The sequence below is a fragment of the Xiphophorus hellerii genome, chromosome 3 (genome assembly GCF_003331165.1).
Source record: "Xiphophorus hellerii strain 12219 chromosome 3, Xiphophorus_hellerii-4.1, whole genome shotgun sequence".
Lineage (NCBI taxonomy): Eukaryota > Metazoa > Chordata > Actinopteri > Cyprinodontiformes > Poeciliidae > Xiphophorus > Xiphophorus hellerii.
The window spans coordinates 20,090,052-20,115,913 of NC_045674.1; the positions used below are offsets into that span (position 1 = coordinate 20,090,052).

General features: G+C 37.5%; 1 protein-coding gene across 4 annotated transcripts in view; it reads left to right on the forward strand.

The window, feature by feature from the left end:
* Positions 1-25,862, forward strand: part of ptprub (protein tyrosine phosphatase receptor type Ub) — a 231,326-nt gene that overhangs the window by 191,229 nt on the left and 14,235 nt on the right. For 2 of the 4 annotated variants that reach the window (XM_032558323.1, XM_032558325.1), the window contains 10 exons: positions 4,765-4,837; positions 4,926-5,002; positions 11,207-11,224; positions 12,796-12,832; positions 14,093-14,190; positions 15,761-15,877; positions 17,584-17,738; positions 21,921-22,056; positions 23,412-23,561; positions 25,043-25,357. In XM_032558323.1, the coding sequence (XP_032414214.1) occupies positions 4,765-4,837; positions 4,926-5,002; positions 11,207-11,224; positions 12,796-12,832; positions 14,093-14,190; positions 15,761-15,877; positions 17,584-17,738; positions 21,921-22,056; positions 23,412-23,561; positions 25,043-25,357 (1,176 nt within the window). The remainder of the gene's footprint in view (positions 1-4,764; positions 4,838-4,925; positions 5,003-11,206; positions 11,225-12,795; positions 12,833-14,092; positions 14,191-15,760; positions 15,878-17,583; positions 17,739-21,920; positions 22,057-23,411; positions 23,562-25,042; positions 25,358-25,862) is intronic. The other 2 variants (XM_032558324.1, XM_032558326.1) reach the window with 1 other exon arrangement.

A 25,862-nucleotide genomic window follows, 5' to 3' on the forward strand; every position in this document is an offset into this window, starting at 1 on the left:
CTTCTTTTCAGACACATTAGGAAATTCCAAAAACCTGATGTCTTTGGATTTCTGCAAAAACTATCTTTACCTAGCAAAAATTCTATTTTTTTTTCAAGATTGCTATAAAAATTTGATTTGAGGGCATAAATGTGATTATTTGTGTATGAAATCAATACCAGCATCGTCCTCAGAGGAGGGTTGATGATAGAGGTGGAATCCATGCCAGCAAATTGTTCTGATCAACGTATATGCAGCTTTTGTATTGGAAATAAAACAGGTGTTGAACTGTTCTCATGCATGCTTTTGTGATGTGACACATTTATTTTAGGGCTGAGATGTTTCTACAATAAGTTAGGTTTATTTCAGAGCACAAAAATATAGTAATAAAAATGACTAGTTACAAACCTCTGATTTTTCATGTCATTTTGTGACATTTACTGACGGAAACAAAATCCGGCACTTAGGTATACTGCTTTTGAAAATCAGCTGGATCATTTAAATCACAACTTAGAGTGCTAAACTTTTTGCCTGTTTGACCACTTTTTTTTTTCATAAAACTTTTAAGATTTTTGGAAGACTTATTGCGCCTTGTTCCCCCTTGGTATTTAATCCTTGATCGATCCATCAGTACAAAAAAAGTTTCCGTCATTGAACAAAGCTCATTCATCCCCTCACAGCAGCAATGGGGTCTAGCTGTATTATCCAGGCAGTACAATGGTGATCCCAGATCTCTGGAAACAATTGTGGCTGAGAGTTTAGCGTGCACCCTAGGGTGAAGTCCATCTCTGTCACCCACTGCCTGTGGCATTCATAAAGACAAGAAAACATCTTTTGTCTCCAATACATGGTGTCCCCCTCTGGAACTCTGCTTGTAGACTCATTAAATGGTCCCTCACGGCCAAAACACACTCCACTCTAAAAATCAATACACACCTCTTTTGTATTTTTTACCCTCTCTGTGCTAGGAGTGTGTGTTTTGATGGATTGTGTCTCGCTATTATGAAGGAAAATGATGAGGACTATTATATTAGACTCACACTGCAGGCGTAGGTTTTTATTTCCCTGAGGAATACCTGCTTTCTGTAAAAACATTGATCAAGATTTTACTGTGGGCTAGTAAAGCGGATTGCATGTGTGACGACAGATTTCATATTCCCACTGGAACCTCAGCTAAACAACAGCTGAGCAGAAACCCGAGTACCAATATAACACTTTTGGTTTGGGGAACTGATTGATTCATTTAAAATCCAATCCACAGCGTAGTTATATCAGTGACTTCTTGAAAACTGTGTTTATTTAATATGACAACAAGAGCTCATGACACATTTTCTTTTTTATTATTACCTAAAATGTGTGACTTTCCTTTTTTTGGATCGAATCAGGAATTGAAAAATTCCTCAACATGTTTCAATTAAAAGAAAGCAGTCGTTATCCAGAGCAGAGTCAGAATAATTTGGACTCATTTGTGTGATCACAACCATTCTACATTTCTGATCTCTGCAGTAAAGTCATCTAATCAACTCGCCCCTGGTGTTCTTTTTCTTGCTTTTAAAGGCCTGTCATTCCTTTGCTGTTTTTCCACTATTTTCCACCCTCTTCTTTTTCTCTGTCATCTCTTGGGAACTGAGCGTCAGAGAGGTGGGAAGAGAGAAAAAGAGGGCTTAGAGATGTTCTGTCAAAAATAAAAGCAAGCCAAGAGGAGAGAGGTGGACAAGGAAGGAAGCCATGAAGTAAAAGGGAGGGAACATAAATTTTGAGATTCAGAAAGAAACATCAAGAGGCAGGGCATGAAAGAGGAGGGAGAAAGTGAGGAGGAGGATGTAATCCCAGGCTGGATTTGGATGGTTCTTGGCTGTCTGTGAGGAGAACTGCATTGTAATCCCCTGCTCCCCATTCAGACTTGGGCAGAATTTCTACAAAATTTCTCTACAGTCTCAGAAAACTACAGGGACTGGACTCATATGGATGGGTATACAGTGCATCTGGAAAGTATTCACAGCTCTTCACTTTTTCCACATATTCTTATGTTCCAGCCTCATTCCAAATAGTATTAAGTTGAACTTTTCCTGCAAAATTTCACACACAAATACCCCATTAGGACAATGCAGGAACAATTTTTATTAATAATAGAAACAATATTCACAGCCTTTGCTTTAATACTTTTTTGACAAACCTTTGGTAGCAATTACAACCTGAAGTCATTTTAAATATAATGCTATGATCTTTGCTTATCTACCACTAGGTAATTTTATTCATTCTTTGCCATTCTTGTCACGATCCATCAGATTGGATAGATTCTCAGCCCCTCCAGGACATTCACATAGTGAGCCATAGAGATGTTGGCCATGTGTTTTGGGTTGTTGTAATGCTGACAAATTAACTCTAAACAGGCTGCCATGTGTCTTTTATTAAGGAGTGGCTTTCATCTGGCGATTCTACCATACACATTAGTGGATTGCTGCAGAGATTGTTGTCCTTCTGGAAGGGCCTTATTTCTCCATAGAGGAATGCTGAAGCTTTACAGAATGACCATCAGGTTCTTGGTCAAAGCAGCAGAAATGTTTTTGGATCCTTCCCAATATTTGTGCCTCAAGACAATCTTGTTTTGGAGGTCTACAGACAATCCCTTTGATGTCATGCTTGATGTTTGACCTCTGACCTGCACTGTCAACTGTGGGACCTTGTATAGACAAGTGTGTCTCCTTAAATCAAGTCCTCAATTTAAGTTGTCGCAACATCTCAGGGATGATCAGTGGAAACCTCTCAGTGCTTCATAACAAAGGCTGCGAACACTAGTGTAAATGTGATTTTATTTTTGTTTTTAATACATTTTGAATAAAGCTTTTTTCCACATTCTCATAATGTGCATGTTAAATACCCCGACGCGCTTTGAATACTTTCCGGATGCACTGTATGCAAGTCTTCAATCTTTTTTCATTCCCTTAAATTTTGCTTCTAACCATTCAGGCTTTCGTTCAACCCTTGAAAGTGATTTTATATAATATTTCCTCATTTTTTTTCTCAAAATCTATCAGTTATTTTCTCCACTGATTGGCTGCTTTTTGTCTCACTTTCCGTACAGTACCTACTATTGTCATAGAATCGACGAAGATTGGTTTTGTGCTGTCTCTACTTAACACAAATCACCAAAGCATTCCTTTTAAAACTGGTAACAGGTAAATTTACAAAGGTATTTAAAGGTATTTAACTAAATTCAGTTAAACCTGGGTTTGTCCCATGCTTCTCATTCTGAATGTTGACACAAAGGCAGAGGTTCTCTCAAAATAGCTTCATTAAGAAACTGTCTCTGTGCTGACACAATTTGCCCACATTCAAATTAGGCATCATCCATGCATTCAGGAGAAAGCCTGAGTGCAGCCTACACTAACTTTTGTATGTTTATAGCCAGAGCTAATTGCCTATCATTCTTGAAGTGTTACACCAATTGTGGAGAAAAATACTGTATTTTTAGGGCTGGTGTTTTTTTTGTTGCAGAAAAAGAAAATGGAGGACAAAATAACCTGCTGTGCAATTGTTTTTAGAAAAATCATTTCTAATGAGTTGCATAATTTTTAAAGTTTTGGGGTTTTTTCCATATTTTTTTTAAAACTCAGCATCCAAACTTTGTGCGTATAATTGGTCTGTTTTGCACATCTTTGGTGTACTGGATAGTAAAGTAAAAAGTAATTCCCTTTTTCTCTGATGATATTGCATCTGTTCCTTTATCTTGGACTTAATTGGGGTGTTTACATTTGTCTACTTATTAGCTTATTATCAAAAACATCTACAGATAACCCTTAGGTTACAGTAGAAGCAAAGCTGAAAAATAATGCTTCTCTCAACAGTAAAATGCATAATACTTTTTACATTTTATTTTTTAAGATTTTTACATTTAGATGCTGTTAATCTACTGTGGGTAGGTTTTTGAAGCCTGGTATTTCTTCTCTGGGCTTTAATATTGTTAGATTCCTCATGTTTCCTCATTTCTTAAGGTGTTGACCGAAAATGAGACAAACGGGACATTTAGAGCCTAAAGAAACCCTTTGAAAATCCTTTAGAAATCTTGTTGGACTTTGATCAACATTCCTATTTAAAATATCTCAGGATATCCTGGTTCTGTAGAAGGAAAATCTAAAAAAATAATCAAAGTTTTAAAATGCCTATGTAGGTGTATGATTATTTCCTGGTGTTGTTTTTCCCCAGAGCCTTTTATGGCACCTTTGTGGGAATAAAGCCTTTCTTCTGAACCCGAATCATCTGCTCTTTTTTTTAAAAACACCCACAGAAAGCAATCCACACCAGAATCTTTCCAGTGGGTGTTGTTTTATGTCACCTGCAGCATGGATGGCTAATTAGGTATCCATTGGATGTAACATGTCATTTTATTAAGGGAGCAAAAAGAGCAGAGAACATCTGCTGTGACCGTTTAAACAAATATGGAAAATACCATCGCCACTTATGAAGCTAAAATGATAATTTAAATCCGATTTAACGCTCCTGGCCCTTTTGACAGGTTTTTATGAATCCTTTATTTTGCATAAAACCAGTGTCCTAACACTGTGGTTCTATTTACCTACATCTTTCTTACAAAAGTTTCCCTTGAAATGTGTCTTTTTTTGTGAACTTTTAACCACAACTTCAGTGTGTTTCATCAGGATTGTGTGTGATACATTAAATAGAATATTATTTTGAGGTAGAAAGGCCTTCGTTGTTCTTTGTTCTATGTTTTTCACTGATATTCTCTAACAAACCTTGACACGGGTTTTGTCTTTATCCATGCAGAGCTTCTTTGATGGCTGGGACTGCACCAAAAAGAAGGACAAAACCAAAGGGAGGCATGACACCTTGCTGGGATGTAAGTAGTTACAAACATTTTAGTGGAAAAACAGAAATTGCTGCGACTTCTTTCTTTTTAAAATGTCTCTGTTGCTCTGTATGCCCAGACGATCGGCACAGAGTGAAGCTCCACCCTCTGCTGGGAGATCCAAACTCGGACTACATCAACGCTAACTACATTGATGTAAGTTTAATCCTGTTGTCCTGCTGTATGAGATTCAGATTTATCCAGCCTCCACTCTCACATCTTGCAAAAATCGTGGTCCATCTCTCTCTCATAAGCCACCACTCTGCTGCCCCGCTTCCACCTTAGAGAGTCTATCCAATCCGACACCGGCCCCCGCAGTGTTGAGCCAGATGCCATCATTGTCAGGTGCTGCTGCAGATCCCTGACCTTCACCACCTCTGATATCGTTTTTATTAAAACAGAGAGGAACCAATGCATTTAATTCCTGCAGAGGAGATGAGCCTTTCTGCAAAACCCCACAGTGTAAATCTCTCTCAAATTACATAGACGTCACTGATGTTTTTCAATCACTGTTTGAGGGAGTAGGAGATGATCCTTTTAACTGTCTTATGTGGAAAATCACAGTAAAATACATGCCTTGCTAATGTTATTCATGTGTGTACTCATTCATAAAAAGTTTAAGGTACGTCTCGGAGAACCCATCTGTCATTAATCGAACATTTCATTAGAAATGCAGAAAATAAAAGATACGCTGCTGCAAGTAGACGTGTGTAGTTTGCTTCCCCTTGTGAAATATCTGTCATAATCCACAGTTGTTGCCATTTATTTCAGTTTTCTCAATTGCAGCCAGGAAATCTGATGTGGTTTCTTTATCTCTCAAGATTTATTCTCAACGCTTCTCATGGGGAATTCTGCAAAGTAAATATGACACTCTCAGATCTTGAGGCAGGCTGTTGTACTCCCACTTCTGTTTGCAGATGATACGAGGTTAGCAGATCCCATTTCTGTCAGGAGTGATTGTAACTGATATTTATTTGAAAAATGCCATTCATAAAAACAAAATAGCTGGCTACACATCTGGATTTGATGATCTGATTTTTGGATTCCTCCTTTTCGGCCCAGTTGTATCATCAAACTGCCTGACTGGTTTTTATGTGTGAAACTGCCTGACACTGGTTTTAACGTGTATTTCCTCTTTGTTATTTGACTGTCTAGAAAGGTCAGCTCTGACGTGCTTCCACAGTGACTGTCACAATGAGCGGGTGCTAAAAACCTGGCTTCAGCTGTAGTTATTGTGAGGGTCTCCATTAGTGTTTAGGGAGCAGAGGTGCAGGCATTAGCAGAAAAACACCACTCTGCAGCCACTACAGTCTCAGTGTCAGAGATGGTACTCTCCGACTGCCCTGACCCAGCTCTCTGAATTTATCTCCTCAGCCACAGAGGAACATATTTTCACCACCTTTTGATTATTTCAGTGAAGGTTAAATGGAAAAGTTCTTATTTCTTCTGAAAGGCATTTGTGCTTTCTGAACTAAGCAGGGAATGTGCGAGCTCGATGTTTCCTTACTGTAAGGTTTGATTGTTTGCTTTAGGCACATTTCAGCTGCAGGGATCTTTCCCAGGAACCCTGACAGCTTTCATTCTTTCCAGTAGAGGTAGGGTACCTTAGCAAATCTGATTGGTTAAATTTCCTGAGCATTGTATTTCAGTCATCTTTGTTTAAACATCTTGCTTACTAAGAATATTTTAATGTATTTATGTTTTGAAGGCAGACATAAACAAACTCTAAACCCGATGGGCTGTTAGTAGATTTAAAGAAAGTTGAAGTTTTGACTCTTGTGGGGTGGCATCCATCTTTTTGTATTAAGCATCTGTTAGTGTTGTGAGTTTAGAGGATTTTACTTGCTGTGAAAGAATCAGAAGTTATTGATTGTTGCTGCAAGACATTGGTTTCTAATCACAATCAAAGCTCCTGCTTTTCTATTCTTTGATAATGAGACTGAACACAGAAGCCTAAGACTGAACACAGAAGCCTACCTGATTAAAATGTATCTAGGCTCATATAATAGTCATACCTGTCTACACCGTTTAGTGTAAGGCTTCACAATATCAGGAAACATGCAATTACAATATGATTACTAATTATTGTGGTGCAGATATCGATTGTGAATAACCAACAATTTCTTGTCTTTTTTACTTTATCAAAACTCTGCACCACTATTTCTGAGCTTCACCATCATGCTCACTTCCATCTGGCAGAATTTACATGCACAGCAATGGATATGTGATTTCCTACTAGATATTAAAGCAGTAGTTCACAATTCCAATATTGCACCTATGCAATGATGATTTCAATTTGTAGTATTGTGTCACTCTAGTTTATAGTAAAAATACAAATGTTGCAGAGTAAAATGATGGTTAAATCATTGGTTGAAGTTTTTTAGATGAAATGATTATTAATTTACTCTGTGGAGTTAGTTTCTCTCTCTAAGGAGTTTATTTCTTCCTATTTCTTTGTTGTTTTTTGTCTCACTTGGCGACATGGCATTCCCCAATCTAAAGCAATTTAATGACAGAAAATAGACAAAGCTAGATAACAGCCACAAAAAAAGAAAGCATGGAAAGGTAGCAAACTTTCCAGCAGCAGGCTTTCTAAAGTTTGTCCAAAACCCATCAAAAACTCATCCAGGAGGCTCACATGCACCCAGTGCAAAGTTTAAAAGCCCTGCAGGCTTTACCTGCCTTAGTTAAGGTCAGTTCTCAAGGTTCAACAAGAAATTAACCAGGCAAAGTTGTTTTTAGAGAAAAAGATCCAAAGCTACCACCAGTGTTGATCAAAAACAACACAAATGTCGTTCTCATATTTAGCATCTAGAACTTTCCCTAAATTTTATGTAAATATTTTGTAGACCAGCAAGACAAAAGGGGAACTTCTTAGAAGTTGTGCGTCTTGTTGCAGCTGGCATAAAATTAACACAGCATTTCAGAAAAAGGGCTCATACCTTCAGTTGAATATTGGTGGTGTGTTGGCCTTTGCTACTTCAGAACTTTGACGACTTGCTATAGCTGATTGAACTAGAAATGATGCTCTTCATCAGAAATATTGAAGAAAAACTTCTGGCTATCCGCGAAGTAGCCTAGTGAAAGAATACATTTAAATTTGATTGAGATGCTGCTTTGAGAGGGTAGAGTGGGTCAAAATTCCTGCAGGGCAATCTAAATGACTCACTAAGGTCAGGTTGGTTAGAAAAGATTCTCTCCTTTAACGGCTTAAAAAGTGTTTTTTGTATTATCTTTGACCTATGTTTAGATGCATTCATGAACTGAAACATTTAATTGTGCCAATGAAGCCACAAGCATAATAAATCTGCAAGGTGTGCATTTTCACTACCTGTAAAGGTCCAATAGCTGTCCATGTTTTAGGTGACAAGTAGATCTGAGTATTATTATGATGAAGATAGACTGGATAGCATATGGTGTTCCTGAAACTGTGGTCAAATAACAATTCTTATACAGCCATTTTTTATCATTTCAGAAAATGCTACTGCTATATCTGAGCTTAGGGGTGATATCTAATTTTGACCTCAATTTCTCTTTCTTTTAAAATCTCCAGTTTTAATCAGCTGCAGCGTAAAGCTCCTAAAAATGAACACATATGGAGAAAGGTTGTGTCATAGTAGTGTTGTATCCTGCTGCCTTCTAACAATATGACCTGGAACTTGAACATGAAAGGCATCGTCAAGTGCTGACATTCTTCATTAGTAGCATTGTTATTCCTTGTATTCAGTACTAAATTATTTATAGGTTCAAAAATCTTTGCAGCCCAAATTATTGACAGTCATACTGTGTGAAAATGTTATGACCAGCTGCAACAAATAGTCTCTGCCGGTTTTTACAGGAGTTTGACGACTTTAAAGAAATGCTTCCTGTGCATGCTGATTGGGATTTTTTAGGATATTTGTTCACTTTTATTATTATTTGCAGTGTTTTGCATTGTCAAAAATACAGGTGTCTTGATTCACTCAAATCTAAGAAGGATGGAGACATATTTTGACACTGCAACATGAGATTAAGAACAGAGAAGATAGAAAGCTTCCACATATTGTGCTAAGATGATTTTCTTGAAATGGTTCTCTGATGTTGGATTTCTAAAACTGGCAGACTTGCAGCAAGAGATCAGTCAAAAAATATAAACCAACTTGACTGTCAACAAAGCTTCTGTCATTAGCTTACTCTAAACACAAGTCACAGCTTCAACTTGTCCTTGTTCCCTGGAGGTAGTCTGTGAAACATGTGCAAGATATTTTCTTTTTTTTGGAACGACACAAACACAAAGCACAATTTGCTTACAGAGACTTTAAAACATCACTCTAGTCTGGTAGGGGCAGCTCTGCTCTCTGTCATGTTGACTTTTGAAACAGCTTTCCTGCAGCAGCTCATTTCTGAAAAGATTTCACAGCAGGACTTCTCCTTCACTTACATATAATAACAATTGAAGCCTGGCACTTGACTTGGTGGACATGATGTTCTTGTGTTGTTACATTGCAGGCATTGCAGTTACCAACTACTGTGTAGATAGATAGATAGATAGATAGATAGATAGATAGATAGATAGATAGATAGATAGATAGATAGATAGATAGATAGATAGATAGATAGATAGATAGATAGATAGATAGATAGATAGATAGATAGATAGATAGATAGATAGATAGATAGATAGATAGATAGATAGATAGATAGATAGATAGATAGATAGATAGATAGATAGATCCTATCAACTGTCACCTACTGATTGCTGAAGACTAAGCAAAGGTATTGTTACCTTGATATTGTTCTTGTACAGCTTTTACCACATTATTCGGTTTTTATAGCGAAATTAAAGGGAAAATGCTGGTATTTTTTCATTATTCACTTACTGATTGTAATTATGATATTTAGTTGAAATGTGTTGTTTCAGAATCAGTCTGATGGCATGGGACTGCATTTGGTTTTAATGCACTGATGACAGTTTTGTTGTTGATTTTTGATACTTGGTTTGCAAAAGCTCTGATCTCCTCATAACTTTTTTTGGTCAAATTTCACTGAGTCATATTTACCAGCATTTAACATATTCTCATTTCTATCTCTATCGCCCATTATTATTTATATTACGAGAAAAAAAGTCACAAAATGCAATGATAACCATGATACTAAACCAAGGTATTAGTATTAGTTTTAAAAAAAAACTAAACACACTAATTACGATTGTTGTGTGTATGTCCTCAACAAAGTAGGTATTTCCTTTAACTATTGGATTTCCAAAAGGTTTTCAAGATTTATGAATGAACATTTTCTATAACAGAAGTTGATAGAGCCAAAGGATAAACCAGAATAACTGTTAATAATACATTCAGCCTTCCTGTTGTCCACTGAATGTGTCTCTTCCTGCTTACAAGTATATTTGTTCTTTCCTTCCTTCTTTCTTTTGTTTGTTCTTTCCTTTGTTCCTGCCTTCATTCCTTCCTTTTCTCCTGCCTTCATTCCTTCCTTTTCTCCCCCTCTCCTTCCTTCATTCGTTCCTTCCTTTATTCATTTTTTTGCTCCTTCTTTCCTTTCTTTTTTCCTTCCTTCCTTCTTTTCTTCCTTTACTCCTTCCTTCCTTATTATTAACACATTATTAAGCTAAGAATTGGCAAGCTGAGTTTCAAAAACTAGAATGTTTATGCAACTAAAACCTTGGAATCGAGATATCTATTAAAATGCTTATTTTCCCTGATCTTACTTTGAAACATCCCTAAGACAGTGAAGATATCTACATTTCAGTTCTCGTCTTTCAGTAACATCATGCAAACAGATGAGTTCTGTCTTTTACAGATGATTGACTTTTCAACCAGTCAGTAAGAGCTGATCGCACTGAAAATCTGTCTGTTTCAGTCGTCAGCTGACTTGTTGGTGCATCTATAAATCTGAATCTGATTGCAATCGATTGGATAGATTTTTTAACAATTTAATGTTTTTTCTTAGAACTACTTTGGTTGTTGGGCTGCCGTATGACTTGAATGAAAAGCAAAAACTGTTGCCGTCGTGTTAAAATAATGTTTCATTTAGCAGCCTATTGTAAGTGAGAAACATAATTCAGAAAGAACCCTTGATGTCATTTAACAGCAAAAATAAACAAATAAATGAATCAATTTCACGAATCTTACCTTAAATAAGCACCTATTAGAATAGACGTCATTAAACCCCCATAATTTAATATAGTTAATAAACACTATGTATGTGTGTTAACATAAAATTTAGTCCTGCTTTTTGCGCAAACATCTCTGCATACTCACAGACCTCCCACTTGTCTGTAACTCCTAAGCTTCTTTCATTAACTAGCCTGTGTGTCTTCTTTTTCTACTCCCCATCCCACCTCCTCGACCTCGGACCCTGTAGATTCGGATTAACAGGGAAGTAAGTACTTCACTGCTCATTCTTCTGCCTCCCATCACTTTATTTCTCCTGTCCCCTCTCCGCTCGCTTTCAGCTGTCCTCTATCCACAAGTGCTCGAAGGTCGGAGTGTTTCAGGTGCACATTTGATCAAAAACAAAACAAACAAAAAAAAAAAAACGCTTTTTAGTTAAGGATTTAAAATGAACACAAGGAGATGTGTCCTCTCTGGATAGAGGACCCTGCTGTCTTTGTTAGTTGTTTTTTTTTTTTTTTTTTTTTTTTTAAGTGGCCAAGAATCAGGAAGTTTAGTTACTATGGCAACTGTCTGAAGAAGAGGAGTGGTTGTATTCCCGATGATCAAGTTTGGCCAGAGCCTGAGGAATTGTGGATAGCGGGCCTTGCAGCAACAGTCATCCATCTCCATTTTAAACATTTCCCTCAGTCTAAACGGTAGGATGCGATTTGGAGCCGCAATACATCAGCAACATGGACGGACTTGATATTTTAGGAGAATGCCCTCTGCAAAAACATGAAAAAAAAAAAGCGTTATCTGCATGGACTGCTGCACGAGGCGGACTTGATGAGAGCTGGTGGGCTCGAGCTGGAGTTCATGCCGATTATTTTTGACCCGCCTTCTTCACTCTGCAGACTCATGATAGTCGTGTAATTGCAGCATCAATTATCCCTTCAGCTGCTCCTCTTAATCAACAGTGAACCACAGCATCAGAGTGGTTTTCTTGAGGACAGTTTCATAGAATCGCAGAGGTTAGCTTACCTGTACATTGTGTTTTTCAACAGAAATGTCTTTGAACAGTTTGCGTTCCCTCAAAGTGTTTATAATTCATGTGGTCTTTGTCATGTTTGTTTGGCTCAAGGCTGTTGAGGTGACAAGTCATTGTTCATTCATATTCATCCCATGTACGCTGTGTGAAAACATCTATTATCCATATCAAAGGATGTTGCTTCTTTCCATGTAAAGCTTTTCAGACTGTTTTGAGGCTTATGATTAATTTCTCTTTTGAAGAAGATTCTAGTTGCTATTATTCTACTGTTGCACTAGATTGCCCTATCACATTGGGGGAATTTATTTATATATAACTCAACATGCTCTTGGTAAATTCAGCAGCCCAGGTAGACAACACAGTGAACCTTCATTTAATTTTTCTCTCCCCTCCTTTTTCTAGCATACTGTGTCATGAAGGACATTCTTTGGTAAATTAGGCATCTAAACTAAAAAAGTTTGAGGTCCTGGTTTTTATGTCTCCAGTGAATAGCTGCAGGGATTCAGTCATTGTTCTTTCACTTACCTCTCTTTTTTTCTAAGACGTCCCAGGACTCCTACTTTTTTGAGATGCCCAAGCTTCAAACACTTTGTGTACTTGCTGAGAGCAACAGCATCTGGATTCATCAGTAGAAATGTTAGATAATTATAAAGTAAGCTTGTTGCAGAAGGGGTCATTTTCAAAGGAGGGGAGAAGAGGAAAGAAGGGAAGGAAGAAAAGGGGAAAGACAGACACATACCCCCTCCCTTACAGCCGTGCCTGAGGCTCAGATGGCTTACTCAGCATGTCATCTCTCTTCTCTCTTTCAGGGCTACCATCGATCCAACCACTTCATCGCCACTCAGGGTGAGTATTCCCACAAGGCTAGAGTATATATTTCTGTGGATGTATGCGTGTGTGGATTCAGTAATGGCGAATAGGTTTTTTTTATTTTATTTTTTATCATTATTGTGGTTTAGCAGTTTGATTATATTCTACCCCAGGATTCATTTCATCCACCCAATTGCCGCTACGTAGACGAAACCAAAAAAGACAAACAAAACCAATAAAGACATAATCTAAAGAAACTAGATTATATACTTTTCTACATCCTTAGATTTTAGCCTCCCTATGGAGGACAAGTTGTTACGTTACAATTAAAGATGTGAATTTTAGTGGAAAGTTATGTGAAAAACCAACACAAATTGCCACGTAGTTATGAAATGGAAGGAAAATCATGCAGAGTTTTAACAAATTAAATCTAAAAAGTGAGAATTTCTGTTCAAATCTCTCTAGTTTTGTACACTTAAATAAAATCCAGTGCAAATAATGGAAGGCATTTAATTTAACTGCCATGTTTACTCTGGAAAAGCTACAGAGATCCATAGTTGAGGCGAGGAAACCTACCTTCATAACATTTCACAACACTTCTTAGAGGATTTTATTTGGAAAATATTTTGAAAGCATAGTTTACCTTCCCTTGACTTCAAAATTATGCTTTGGGTCTTAATCAAAATTTGGATAGAAAGCTAAAGTAGAATAAATGCTTTATTGAAACCCTGTATTTGCTGTGATATGTTCGTTATTATGCAACAAATTCCCAGTGTAACATTTGCTAACCAAATATAGAACTACCCCTATATGGGAGTCATTTGGTGGGAAAGTGTTGACAAACTTTTCTCTGCTGGTTTTGTACCCTGTGGACTGTTGCTTTCTATGCAGCTCCCATTCAGAGGTCTGGGAGGATCTGCTCATCTGCTTATCTTCCACCAGCAACCCCCTCCTGGTAGACTTGGAGAAGCAGATAAAACTTGCAAGAGAGAGAAACGATTTCAGCTTCGCTTTTGTCTCTTTCAGTGTTTCTTTTCCAGTTTCCATGCTGTGCATTGCTTCCTAAATGTCTGCTCCTTTGATGACAGGGAATGACTTTTGGTCTGCCGGACTTCCATCTTCAGCCACTTTTGTTGCTTTAGTCAAGAGGCAGAACTCTGTCATTCAGAAAAGGCCACTTGGGAACAAACTCACAACTAGAAAGACATCTAAAGTTGATAAGACTTATAGTTGATAGGCTTGTATTATCAACTTATTTTGTGTCTCTTTTTGTTATTCCTTCCCTCTTCCCACTAGGACCAAAGCAGGAGACGCTGTACGATTTCTGGAGGATGGTGTGGCAGGAAAACTGCTTCAGCATCGTCATGATCACTAAGCTGGTGGAGGTTGGCAGGGTATGCTATATGCACTCTCCTCTTATCCCCCTTCTGTCACTGTTCAGAGAAGTACTGAAACCATTAAAAGGGAACTGTTTGGTGTCTAAATAAGAAGCTTTTATGTCTTTGATGGGCATATGCCTAGCAGAATGCTGAAAGCTGTTATATATTATGCTAATTTGCCTTGTTTTTTTCAGCTGTAGATCAAGCTGTTAAACATGCTGTTCATTTATGAATCATGATATATCCTAAAAGTTTAATATAAGGTTAACTGTAAGAAATAGTCAAGCTATTTTTTGTCTGTTGTTCATTAGTGGTGGTTTTTATTTGAACTGTAATGTCACTTGTATTTAAATACAAGTGACATTAAAAACAATCTTGTTTTTGTCATTTTTAGTAATACAATCTGTATTAAAATCGTGTCTGGACAACTGTGCTGCTAATGACTCCATGACACTATTGCTCATCTGGTTAGTCTATGAAGATACACAGCAGAATTGCCTTTCTTTGGATTGGCTATCATAGCAAACGCTTTTTGTAGTTAAAGGTAAAGCTGAGGTTATTCTTTTTCTCAGCTTCCTCACTGTCAAGCGCGTACAGAGGGAGATGGACAGGACAACCACACACAAAACTGTTCCAGGGTTGGAATAAAATAGGGCTGGGCCGAAGGGCGCCGGATCTAAAGTGGAAAATATGTATTACAGACGGGATGTGTGAAAACAGGATTTCTGTACTAACAAGAGAAAAAGATTTGTACTTGATTTGTCTGTTTCTGTGCAGTTTTCTAAAAAGTGTCAAATAAAATGTGTGTGACAGCATGTCTGTCCTTGTATATAGAGGGCATATTGATGTAGAACTATTATGTTTCACCTCACATGTACCATGAACTCATCCTGAAGTACCTCATCTTTATCAGTCAGAGCAAAGGAAACATATCACCTCAGCAGATGGTTAAAATGACACCATTTTTCCAGCAGAACCCCTCATGCAATTTGGTTCTCCATCTTTACCTTGCCAGAAACAATCAATAAATGACAAGTGGTCTGTGTGGCTGAATCCAAATAATACCTCCATTGTATGTGGAAAAAAAAAATACCCCCATTGTGTTGGGTGATGTTAACATAAAATGATGCACTTTTTTTCATTATGTTTCCTGGTATTATGTTGTTATTTTGTTTTTTTTTTCCTCTTCGCCTTGCAAGATAAAACATGGGCAGACAAATAAGTAGTGCAGCATTTCACAGGTAGCTGTGAGGAGGAACTACATTTTCTGCTCAGACATATTTAGTTAAATCTGGTCAAACTACCATAAAATACATTCGTAAGACCAAACCTTAGCACTACACTTTAGTTAACATTAAGTAAGTATGTGTACTTCTATGTTTCTATAAATATTCTAACACAAAAGTTTTAGAATATTTTAAACTGTGTGTTTTTTTTTTTTAAAAAAAGAGAGATTTTAGGACAAAATATATGAAAGAAGGATTCATATTTCTAATTTTTTTACACTTTCTCAGAGATGTGTAATGGAACAGAAAGACAAGGTTCGTTCAAGGTCTGAAATGTTGCGTTGTTTGGTTTTAAACAGGTGAAGTGCTGTAAATACTGGCCTGATGACAGCGAGATGTATGGGGACATCAAAATCACTCTCCTTAAGACAGAAACTCTGGCTGAGTACACAGTTCGCACCTTTGCCTTGGAGAGGGTGAGTTAATGTCCATCTTAGATTTCCCATAACGCTGTCATTTTGTTTTTGTCATAACGTCCCTTGCAGTTATTGCATGGCAAAATCTAGTGCTCTTTATTGAATTTCACAGTAGCTGCACCCACAACAAGTTCCCAATGTTACCTAGCAGAGCGAAAAGTAAAATTAAAGGTAGAACATGAATAGAAGGGATTAGATGCTTGACAGGACTTTGTGCTGATGGATGTGAGGTCCACATTTTAATCTGAGAGGAATTAACACCAGCAGCTATGCGCCTACTCCCGGCGTGTTTCCATCATCGCTGCTACAGTGCGGTGCCCCTGACGGCCTCCATCCTGTCAATCTCCAGGGGAGATCTCTCATTGGAAAGGCTCAGAGTGAGGCTGGAAAGATTGTGGCACAAACACAGGATTATCATCACGCCGTCACATTCGCTCTCACTTGGGCACACACGCGTGCTTATTTAAATCAGGATGAATTTGGAAAGAGGTGACAGTTTTCTTTTGGGTTTATGTTTTCAAAAAAAAGAGAAAAGAACATTTGCTTCAATTTGTCATCTCTGAACAAAGGACAAAATTGCTGTGTGACGGTAGAAAACCTCAGAGACCCTCAACCAAGCGTAAGGTAAACTCGGATGCTGAGGTGTAACCATCAACGAGAAATAATGCTCTATTTCAATATTTTGTGGTGAACACAAAAAACCCTGCTAACATGGAAGAATGAAATTCCCAAACTGATGGGAGCATGTCTATTATCTATATTATAACGTGTTGCAGAGTTGGGGAAGATACATAATAGGCATGGAAACGATAAGAACAACAGAACACAAAATGTTCGAGTCGACGGTGTGTCCTCCCACTCCCTGTCTGATGGTCGATGTTCTCATGGGTGTCCACACTGGGCGTCATGGTTTTTTACAATTTCCATAAATAATGTACCACAATTTAACTGAATCGAATCAAAGTTGTACTTTTACGAGGAAGACTATCTTTCATATAGTTCTGCTTCATCCTTGTAAGTGTCCCTCAACATCTGGAATCTGTTTGTATGAGGTTAACATTAATATTTACTTTCATCTAAAGATTTAGGAAACAAGAGTTGTGTTAATACGAAATTTCCTCAGTAGAATAAACATGACGCTTGATCCCGTTTTTTTTTTTTTTTTAAAGAAAAAATACAGTTTTACTTAAATGATTGCTTATCTTAGACTAAAATTATTTATAAAACTTAAATCAGGCTTAGTCATATAGCATGATCAATGGGATGCTGTTATGGACAATAAGTAAGTAAGCAACAAGGACAAAGTTTATAAAGAAATGCACCCTGATGTCTCTTCTGCCATTCTTTACCGTCGTGTTTAGTTTAACGGCAGTAAGAAAAATGGAACTGTAAAAGAAAAAGAAAAATCTCATTCTTGTTGCCTCTTTATGTCTACATACTGTCTGACCAACAAGGCTATGCTATAATGACCGTATTTTATTTTCTAGACTACAAGTGAGTCAGAGTGTAAACCAACGTCTGACGAGTTTAGGCCTAGAATTTAGCAATAATTTTCTTATACTTTTTACAGTTTCCATGAAGCTTAGTAAAATCTGTACATTCCTCTGATTGAATGGAGTGATGACATAAAATGGGGGAGTAGCTATTCACTTTTTTCATTGTTTAGGCGCCTGTGCGTGTAAACATTACTCTTTTCCTGTTGACAGAGAGGATACTCAACCAAGCATGAGGTCCGTCAGTTCCACTTTACATCCTGGCCTGAACATGGCGTGCCCTATCATGCCACTGGACTGTTGGCTTTTATACGCAGGGTGAAAGCCTCCACGCCTCCTGATGCTGGCCCCGTGGTGGTCCACTGCAGGTAGGGTGGCGGTGCCCCTCCCAGTTCATTTAAATGCACACAGATAACAGCTGTATTTTCATATGGTAGGTTTAATTTTAGATTTATCACATGTTTGTTATTTTTATCTTGATAATGGCAGTAAAAAAATCCCTTTTAACTTTTAAGCTGTTTTCATTGCCTTCTATGACTTGCTCTCTTTCCTGATTCTCCAATTTGCCAAACACATTTTGTGCTTTTTGCTGCCTTTTGCCAGGTCTTGGTTGAAAAATGTTTAAATTAAATTTGGGCTAAGCCTTAGTTTGGTAGTTAAATGTGAGTGCTTAAATGTGCAAGAGGTGAATCAACATGTGGAAGAAGGGAAAGGAAAAAGGGAAATGTACAAACTATGTGAACACATACATAGGCGCATACAATCCCATCTCTCCAGATATTAGACAGTGTTAATTTACTTCTTCAGTTTAGTAGTATTCAAGTTTCACAAACAGCCCACACTTCAACATTTTCTCTCATGCCTGCTCTCATAGTTTGGGTTGGTTTGAGATAAATAAAACAATGTACAAGCATCCAACAATCCAAAACACAATCATTGATGGTAAAAGATGACTCCATCAAATTAAAGAAAAAAAGGTGAAGGTTTAAATGACAATCTCCTTCTATTTCTGCTTAATTGTACTTTAAGGTGATGTCTAATTTTGAGTTTTCAGTTCAGGAACCCCACATTTTGTGGTTTCGTGCAAGGCAGGACAATATATCACAATTTTATAGTTAGTATAGTTGTATCCAATATAAATATGCAGAGAAACTGCCTGAAGTGCAATAAATGTTAGCTAATTATTTTAGGATATTCATCCTTTCTGTGTCTGGTGTATATTTGGGTACAATAGTTGTTTATTGCAGCACATAAAAATCTTTTACAGGGTAAAGAGGGGGATAAGGTGGTAAAATCATTAAGAAGCTATTTCTTCAGTGCCTAAGCAGCAGGAGTGGGTGAGCTATAAATAGTGATTTTATTTTCCAGTAGCTGCATAGACAATTCATTTTTAAGGTTTAAACTTGCCATGAACCCAAAGTAGGAAGACATTAATATTTTTACTTATTTGTTTATCACAATTCATATTGTTGTCGCAGCATTCACAAACATTATTCTGACAGTTAACGTTCTCTCTTTTTTTCCTCCTTACAATAAACTAGACTTAATACTACATAAAACACAATTTATAACTGTGCATTCACGTTATTTAACAATTTTATTTTAAACATAAGCATTAATTTATGTTATGAGGGTGCTGCCCCACCCTCATACATTATTTGTCACTGAACATTTTTTACGTAAAGTCACTTTACAATTCCCACCAGATGCTCTGTTTTAATGAAACAGAAACCCTGAGTGGAAACAAAGGTCAATAAGCACCTGTGTCGTCTTACCTTATAAACATTTGGAAACAGGTTTCATCATATACTGTTTCTGAACAGGATATGATATAAATAAATATATAGAGAATTGATCTAACAGGCTTCCTGTCCAAGATCATAATAGCCTGATTGTTTATGTTCATCCTTAGTAGCTTGATTACTTTGGCTGCTGTTTGTGACACGGAGGTTGAGAGAGCAGAGGAAAAAAAGCGCGAAATGTCTGAAAGTATTTACATCATCAAGTGGTTGGTATCTAATTTGTCTACAGGTGTCCACGTTTTCTTTTGTGACTTAATAGCTTCACATGCTTATCAAACAGTCCAACAGGATACCAGGGTAGATTATCTCTGAGAGTTATTTATTAAGCTTAAAATCATTACTAACAATTAAAGGGTGAATAAAATAAAATATATGTATATTTTTTTATTTTTGTATTAAAAGTGGAAGTTTTTAAATCGATATTAGACTTGAAGTAGTGGGATAGTTGTGTGGAAATGTGCTTTACAGCCATATATAAAGGAGCATCACACTGTGTAGAGCGTCTGAAGGACTTGTAGGAAACTAGACGTCCTAAGTAAAGTTCCAGATCCAGAGATTATATTGCAGCTTCAAAAATATATAATGAAACAAATAAGGCAGTTGATGGTACATAAAAGGACAAATACCTATTTTAGTTACAAAAGCTGCTGCTGCTAATGAGCCAGGCTGCAGTTTAAAAGAAAGGACCTGAACTAGTATTCATTCCTGTTTTGTGGGTGCAGACATGCTACGCTTAAAGTGCTGCTGAGGGCCCCCGGAGTGTCATGCAAAGCAGATGAGATGTTCTGTCCATGACAGATTATAGTTTATGAATAACCTCCTTTCATCCACCTCCTCTGTTAACAGCTCTGTGGCTGTTTGGACTGAGCTGGCTCACCTAACCAGTCAGAAATATTTCATCATAGAGTCAAATACCTTGCTTCCATAACTTTTTATTTTTATTTATTTATTTATTTTTTTATCAAAAAAGGATTTATTAAGAACACAATAATATTTTTAGTGAATAGCTATGAGTGCAGATAAATTATGCAACTACCAATTTTTAGGTCCTATTAATTTTTGTCTCATAACCTACAACGCAGCTGTTGATTTCTCCTTTTGGAAGCCACAGCCGTGAAGATCCATATTGGGGATCTTGGCGTTCCAACAGGCTAAGATGAGAAAAAATAATACTCTGTATGTATTTACTTCTAAGCGCAGCACACCCACAGAGTCAAATCAGTCGATTTTATACACTTGTTCTTGCACAAAAAGTCACTTGAGCAGCATTATGGGCATTTATTGTACTTTAGCATGCAAATAACCAACATTGCTACGAGATGCGATGCAATCATTCGGCGCCAGCGGAATAACATTTTACCTGGTAAGTAACCTCTGGTGCTTCAATACATGATTTCCTCTTTTGTAGCCATTTTTTCCACACATGCATAAGCTGGAACGTAGGTACTTTGGACATTGTTCATATTCATGCTTCAAATGATACAGACCTCATGACGATACGTTTCACATGAAAGAAAATAAAACCTTTTTGCTGTTGATTAGGTGACTATTTATGTAAGGATGCAACAATGTGGTTAGCTTAGATGTTTTTGGAGTGGGAAATAGAATTAGTTATTTACAGAAATAATGAAAATACAGCTTACTGTTTAAGCTTCTAAACTACTTGAAGGACTAGATGCTTTTAGTCACTGAATTTCAGCATTCATTCACCACATAGCAACAGTGGAGAGTCGCTTGGATTATGCCGTCTTAACCCTAACCCAGCAAATCCCTCTTACTGAACAATTTCTGAGCATTCATGTAGTGACAGTGGAGAGAAAAATATCCCTTTAGCAGGAAAAACCTCCAGTAGAACTCAGTACAAGTGGCCATCTTGTCTTGACTGACTGGGGGTTTGAGAAGACGGAGCAGATACACAAGAAAGAAAAGAACATCTGATGTAGGAGTACTTTCTAAGTTAAAGAAAAGTAAAAATGTTAATGGCAGGAGAAGGAGAATGTTTTGTTGATGGCAGCTCAGCCGTTATCTCCCTCCAGGAAGGCACCACAGCTAAAGAGAATGCCAAGCCAGATGTAGCTTCTACGGAGAGAAAAATAACTGAGAGAAAACAAAAATTTTTCAGGCGAAATTACTGCAAATAATGCAAATACTTGTGGAACAAAGTAGCAGAGGGAGTAAAAGTAGAGTCTGAGAGAGACTAAAATTGAAAGCTGGACCCTGAGAACTGAAGGATCTGCCTCACATTCTACTTTTTGAAACTCTAAGAACTATCAGGAAAGCTGCAGTCTGAGAGCAAATGCTGTTAGGAACATCTGGACCAATCAGGTCGTCCACAGGCTTTATATGCAAGAAGAAGAATTTCAAAGTTTAATATGGATTTAACAGGGAGCAAATGAAAGGAAGATAAATCAGGAGAAATAAAATCTGATTTTTGCTGAAATTTAATTTAATCAGAACTCTTACTGCAGCGTTTTGGGTCAGTTGAAGGCGTTAAACTGCAGTTTGTGGAACTTCCTCATTGTAAACACTTACATAAGTCCAGCCCTGAAGTAACAAATGCATTTATTACTTTTTCATCATCACTCCTGACAGGATATTTCTGACTGAAAAAGTCAATAATTTTTTTATTTCTAGAAGTCTAGCAGTATCTGAGAGAAATTCAGTAGCTTTTTTTTTCTAAACTTGAGCTAGTTATTAACACAGTAGACTGCGAGGATTTCTCAGCTAACGCTGGCCTTTGTCTTTCAGCGCGGGGGCAGGACGCACCGGCTGCTACATTGTGCTGGATGTCATGTTGGACATGGCCGAGTGTGAAGGTGTGGTGGATATCTACAACTGTGTGAAAACCCTCTGCTCACGACGCATCAACATGATCCAGACAGAGGTCAGAACAAATGTGCAGCGAGGGAAAAACCTCTTCACATTCAGACAGAGTCACCCATCTTGTATTTTAATGTGCATCCATTCTGCATATTCAGCAGCTCACAAGGCTGGACATACTGATAAAAAACCTTCTATTAGTACAGTTGTATTACATTCATAGAGTCCCGTTCTGCTACTTGCATAAAGGTCATTGCCATATTTTTAAATGAAATAAGCAGTCTGTCACTGTGCAGTGTGTGGGTATATGAGCTGTCTTCTGGATGGTTCAGGAAATTAAATGTGAATACAACATTGACATAGTTGCATTTCAGTCTGACCATAAATTCCCTCTGCATATTTTGTTTGCATCCCACTGCAAGCAAAACTAGCATTAAGACAAGGTTTACTAAAAATCACTTTATGTTGTTTGAGTGTTTATACAAACACTCAATACTTTTTCATACTTCAAACCACAAACTTAGATCACTTACAGGTTGATTTTCTTTACAATTATTGCTTATGTCAGAAAGTTATGCTTATCTATCGAACAACTACTTGCTTTATTTTGTGTGAGCGCAACGTTAAACTAAACAGATTTCAAGACATAAATTTAGATAATGACATTGCAAATTAGATGTAATTTATTCTGACAACTACGTGTAACACAAAGAGCTTTCAGTAGGATAGTTGGTATTTGTTGAATTTGCACCAATGGGTATCAGTGATATACAGACCTGTTCAAAAACCTGAGTCATTTTTCAAAGGTTCCTTTATTTCATTAATCCAGGTCACTAAGTGGCATTATATAGATTAATTACACACCAACATGTGTTTTCAAGCATCTCTTTCTGTTATTTAAGATGATTTTCTGCTTCCAGCTAAAAAATATTTAAGATTAAAATATTACATCAGATCAATAAAAACAAAATATTTTTAATAAAGAAATGTGGTCTCAACGAGAAGTATGTTTCATAACTGGCTAAAGGTTGTTAATATGAAAAAAGCCACTTTTAATATGGCAAACAATGCTCTTTGGAAAACATAATTTAACTTGTTGAAAATGACTGTACATATATCACCTTGGCTGTGGCGGTTGTGAGGCGAATTTATAAATGATTGAGGTTTTTAAGCTGCAGCATAGTGTTAGCATCGGTTTAAAATTGTTTTACAACAAAAAAAACCATAAAACCATCAAAGAAGGGGAATGAGTTTGGATCCAGCCCTGAAAAACAAAATACATTTGCCAAGTGTTTCTTAGGTTCCCCTCTTGTTCAGCTGTTTACTATCACTTCATTGCAACCCTGATGCGTTTTCTGAAATAACACATGTGCACATGCAATGAACAGCAATAAATTGCTTGACCTGTTGTCATTTCAGGAGCAGTATATTTTTATCCATGATGCCATTTTAGAGGCCTGTCTGTGTGGAGAGACGGCCATCTTGGTGAACGAGTTTGCGGTTACATACAAAGAGATGCTGCGGGTGGATTCTCAGAGCAACTCCTCTCCGCTGAGGGAGGAGTTTCAGGTGAGATTGATGTTTACCCTGAAGGTTGAAATGCAAGCTAAATGAGTTACGCCATTAATTTTCTGTAAATATGTGCTTTATGACACATTTTGACATCAATAGAGCGCAAAAGCAAAAAGACTTATTGGATGTGTGTGTATTTGTGTTAAAAAGGTGTTCATTTCACTTTTAATTTCGTGTGACTGACATCAAGATCCTCCCCCAGTTTACAGGAACACACTTGCAGAACATTTTATTAGATGTTGATTAAGAACGTGGCGAGCCAGCTGTGTTCCCACATGTCCTACCCACCTCAGCCACCTCCGTCTGCTGCGGCGCTCAACCCACGATTCCACGTTTAGCATTTCAAAGCGTTACAGGAACAGGATTATGCTCCGTCTTTAATTTCATTTTGTTCTATCCTCATACAGTATGCACGCCGCTGGAGCGATGATGGATGGATTGTTTATGATTAAGGAATGTCACTGTAGGTGGTGCAGCACTCTGATTACAAACTGTTCCTTCTTCATGAAGGAAAATGTTAACGTCTCTCTCTTTGATCTTGCGTGCTCGTCTGTCTGGCGTTGACTTTAAAAGCCTGCTCACCACCCAGTGTGCTTTGCCTCTCAGACTGCAAACAGTACTGAGATCAGCAGCTCATAGATCTATTATTGATGCTGTGCATTAATGATCCAAATATTTTCTCACTTTGTCTAAAGTAATTAGAAACAAATGAGAGAGAGTGTTCATCACTGAGAACTGGTTTGCAGCAATGGCTTTGTAATTTTTCTTCTCTAACTTCATCATGTTTATCTTCAGAAAGGCAGTTTGCCCAGCTTATCCATTATTCTATTAGATATTTGCAGCAATACTGATATTTGTGTGAATAAAAATAAGTCAAGGCAGCATTCAGATCTTTCAAACTCTCCTTCCGCTCTGCTTTTAGCAGAAAATATATGTCAAGCTTTACAATGACTCACGTGACATTGTTCTATTTCCAAAGGCTTAACAAGTTTTACATTCTTTTATTGTATTTCATGGATGAATTTACAATTTGTCTGTAAGCTTCACTACAGCAATCATAAATATATACCCATCCTGCCTTAAACAATGAAACTGTCGCTTGTTGACAAGATTTTTTTGGTAGATTTGTGGGTTTTGGTCAAGACTATATTTTAATAAGTTTTTTTTTTTTTTTTTTAAATAGACTCACACCTTATATCTGTAAAAGAGTTTTATCAGACTTGGATCTTCCCCACTGTTAGCTTCTTTTTTATACGAAAACAGTAAAAATGACGTGAAGGGATCAGACATGAATGCTAAATCACTTGAGCCTTTGAAATGCACATTTTAATTAACATTTGGTTTTTGCACTCTGCGTCCTTGTTTTCACTCCTCCCGTCTGATTCATTCCTCCATTCCTGGTGCATCTCACATGGTTCACTTCTAAAATGCTCCTTTGATTTCCTTTTAGCTCCCATCTTTAACATTTCCATTTGCAGACGCTGAACTCTGTGACCCCCCACCTGGACGTGGAAGAGTGCAGCATCGCTCTGTTGCCCAGGAACCGAGAGAAGAACCGCAGCATGGACGTCCTGCCACCAGATCGCGCCCTGGCCTTCTTGGTCACCACAGAGGGGGAGAGTAACAATTACATCAATGCAGCTCTTGCTGACAGCTTCCATCGGCAGGCTGCCTTCATCGTGACCCCTCACCCTTTGCCGGGCACCACAGCGGATTTTTGGAGGCTGGTTTTTGATTACGGGTGCACAGCAGTCGTCATGCTCAACCAGCTCAACCAGTCGAATTCGGCCTGGGTGAGGGAAAAGGGTTTTGTTCTTTTTCATTCCAAGTGATTTATTGGCACAAAGGTAGAACTGAGATAAGCAAAACATTTCACTTCACTAAAACACACAAGTCTCTGTTTGCTTGTGCAAGATTTTGCTTTCAGGCTCAAAATGTTTGAACTGCACATTTCTTACCTGTTGCTATTTCTGTATCTTACTTCACGCCTTTTTGTCAGTCTTTGATCCCTCACCATGTTGATCTCAAGGCATGACTAGATAACACCCATCACACTTCTACACTTCAGTTCTCTAGATATATCCCTAAAAAACCGGCAGGCAATATCCCATGTTGAAATTTCAGAATCCTCCTTGTTGTCTGCCCCATTTATTTTCAGCAAATTTCATTATGTATGCTGCAACAATTCAATTTGAGCATTACAGTAGAAACAGCAAAACTTCACATACTGTAGACTCTATACAGAGTAATGTAGTGATTTATTACAGGTGATGGTTTCTGTCAACTTTGATTACTGCC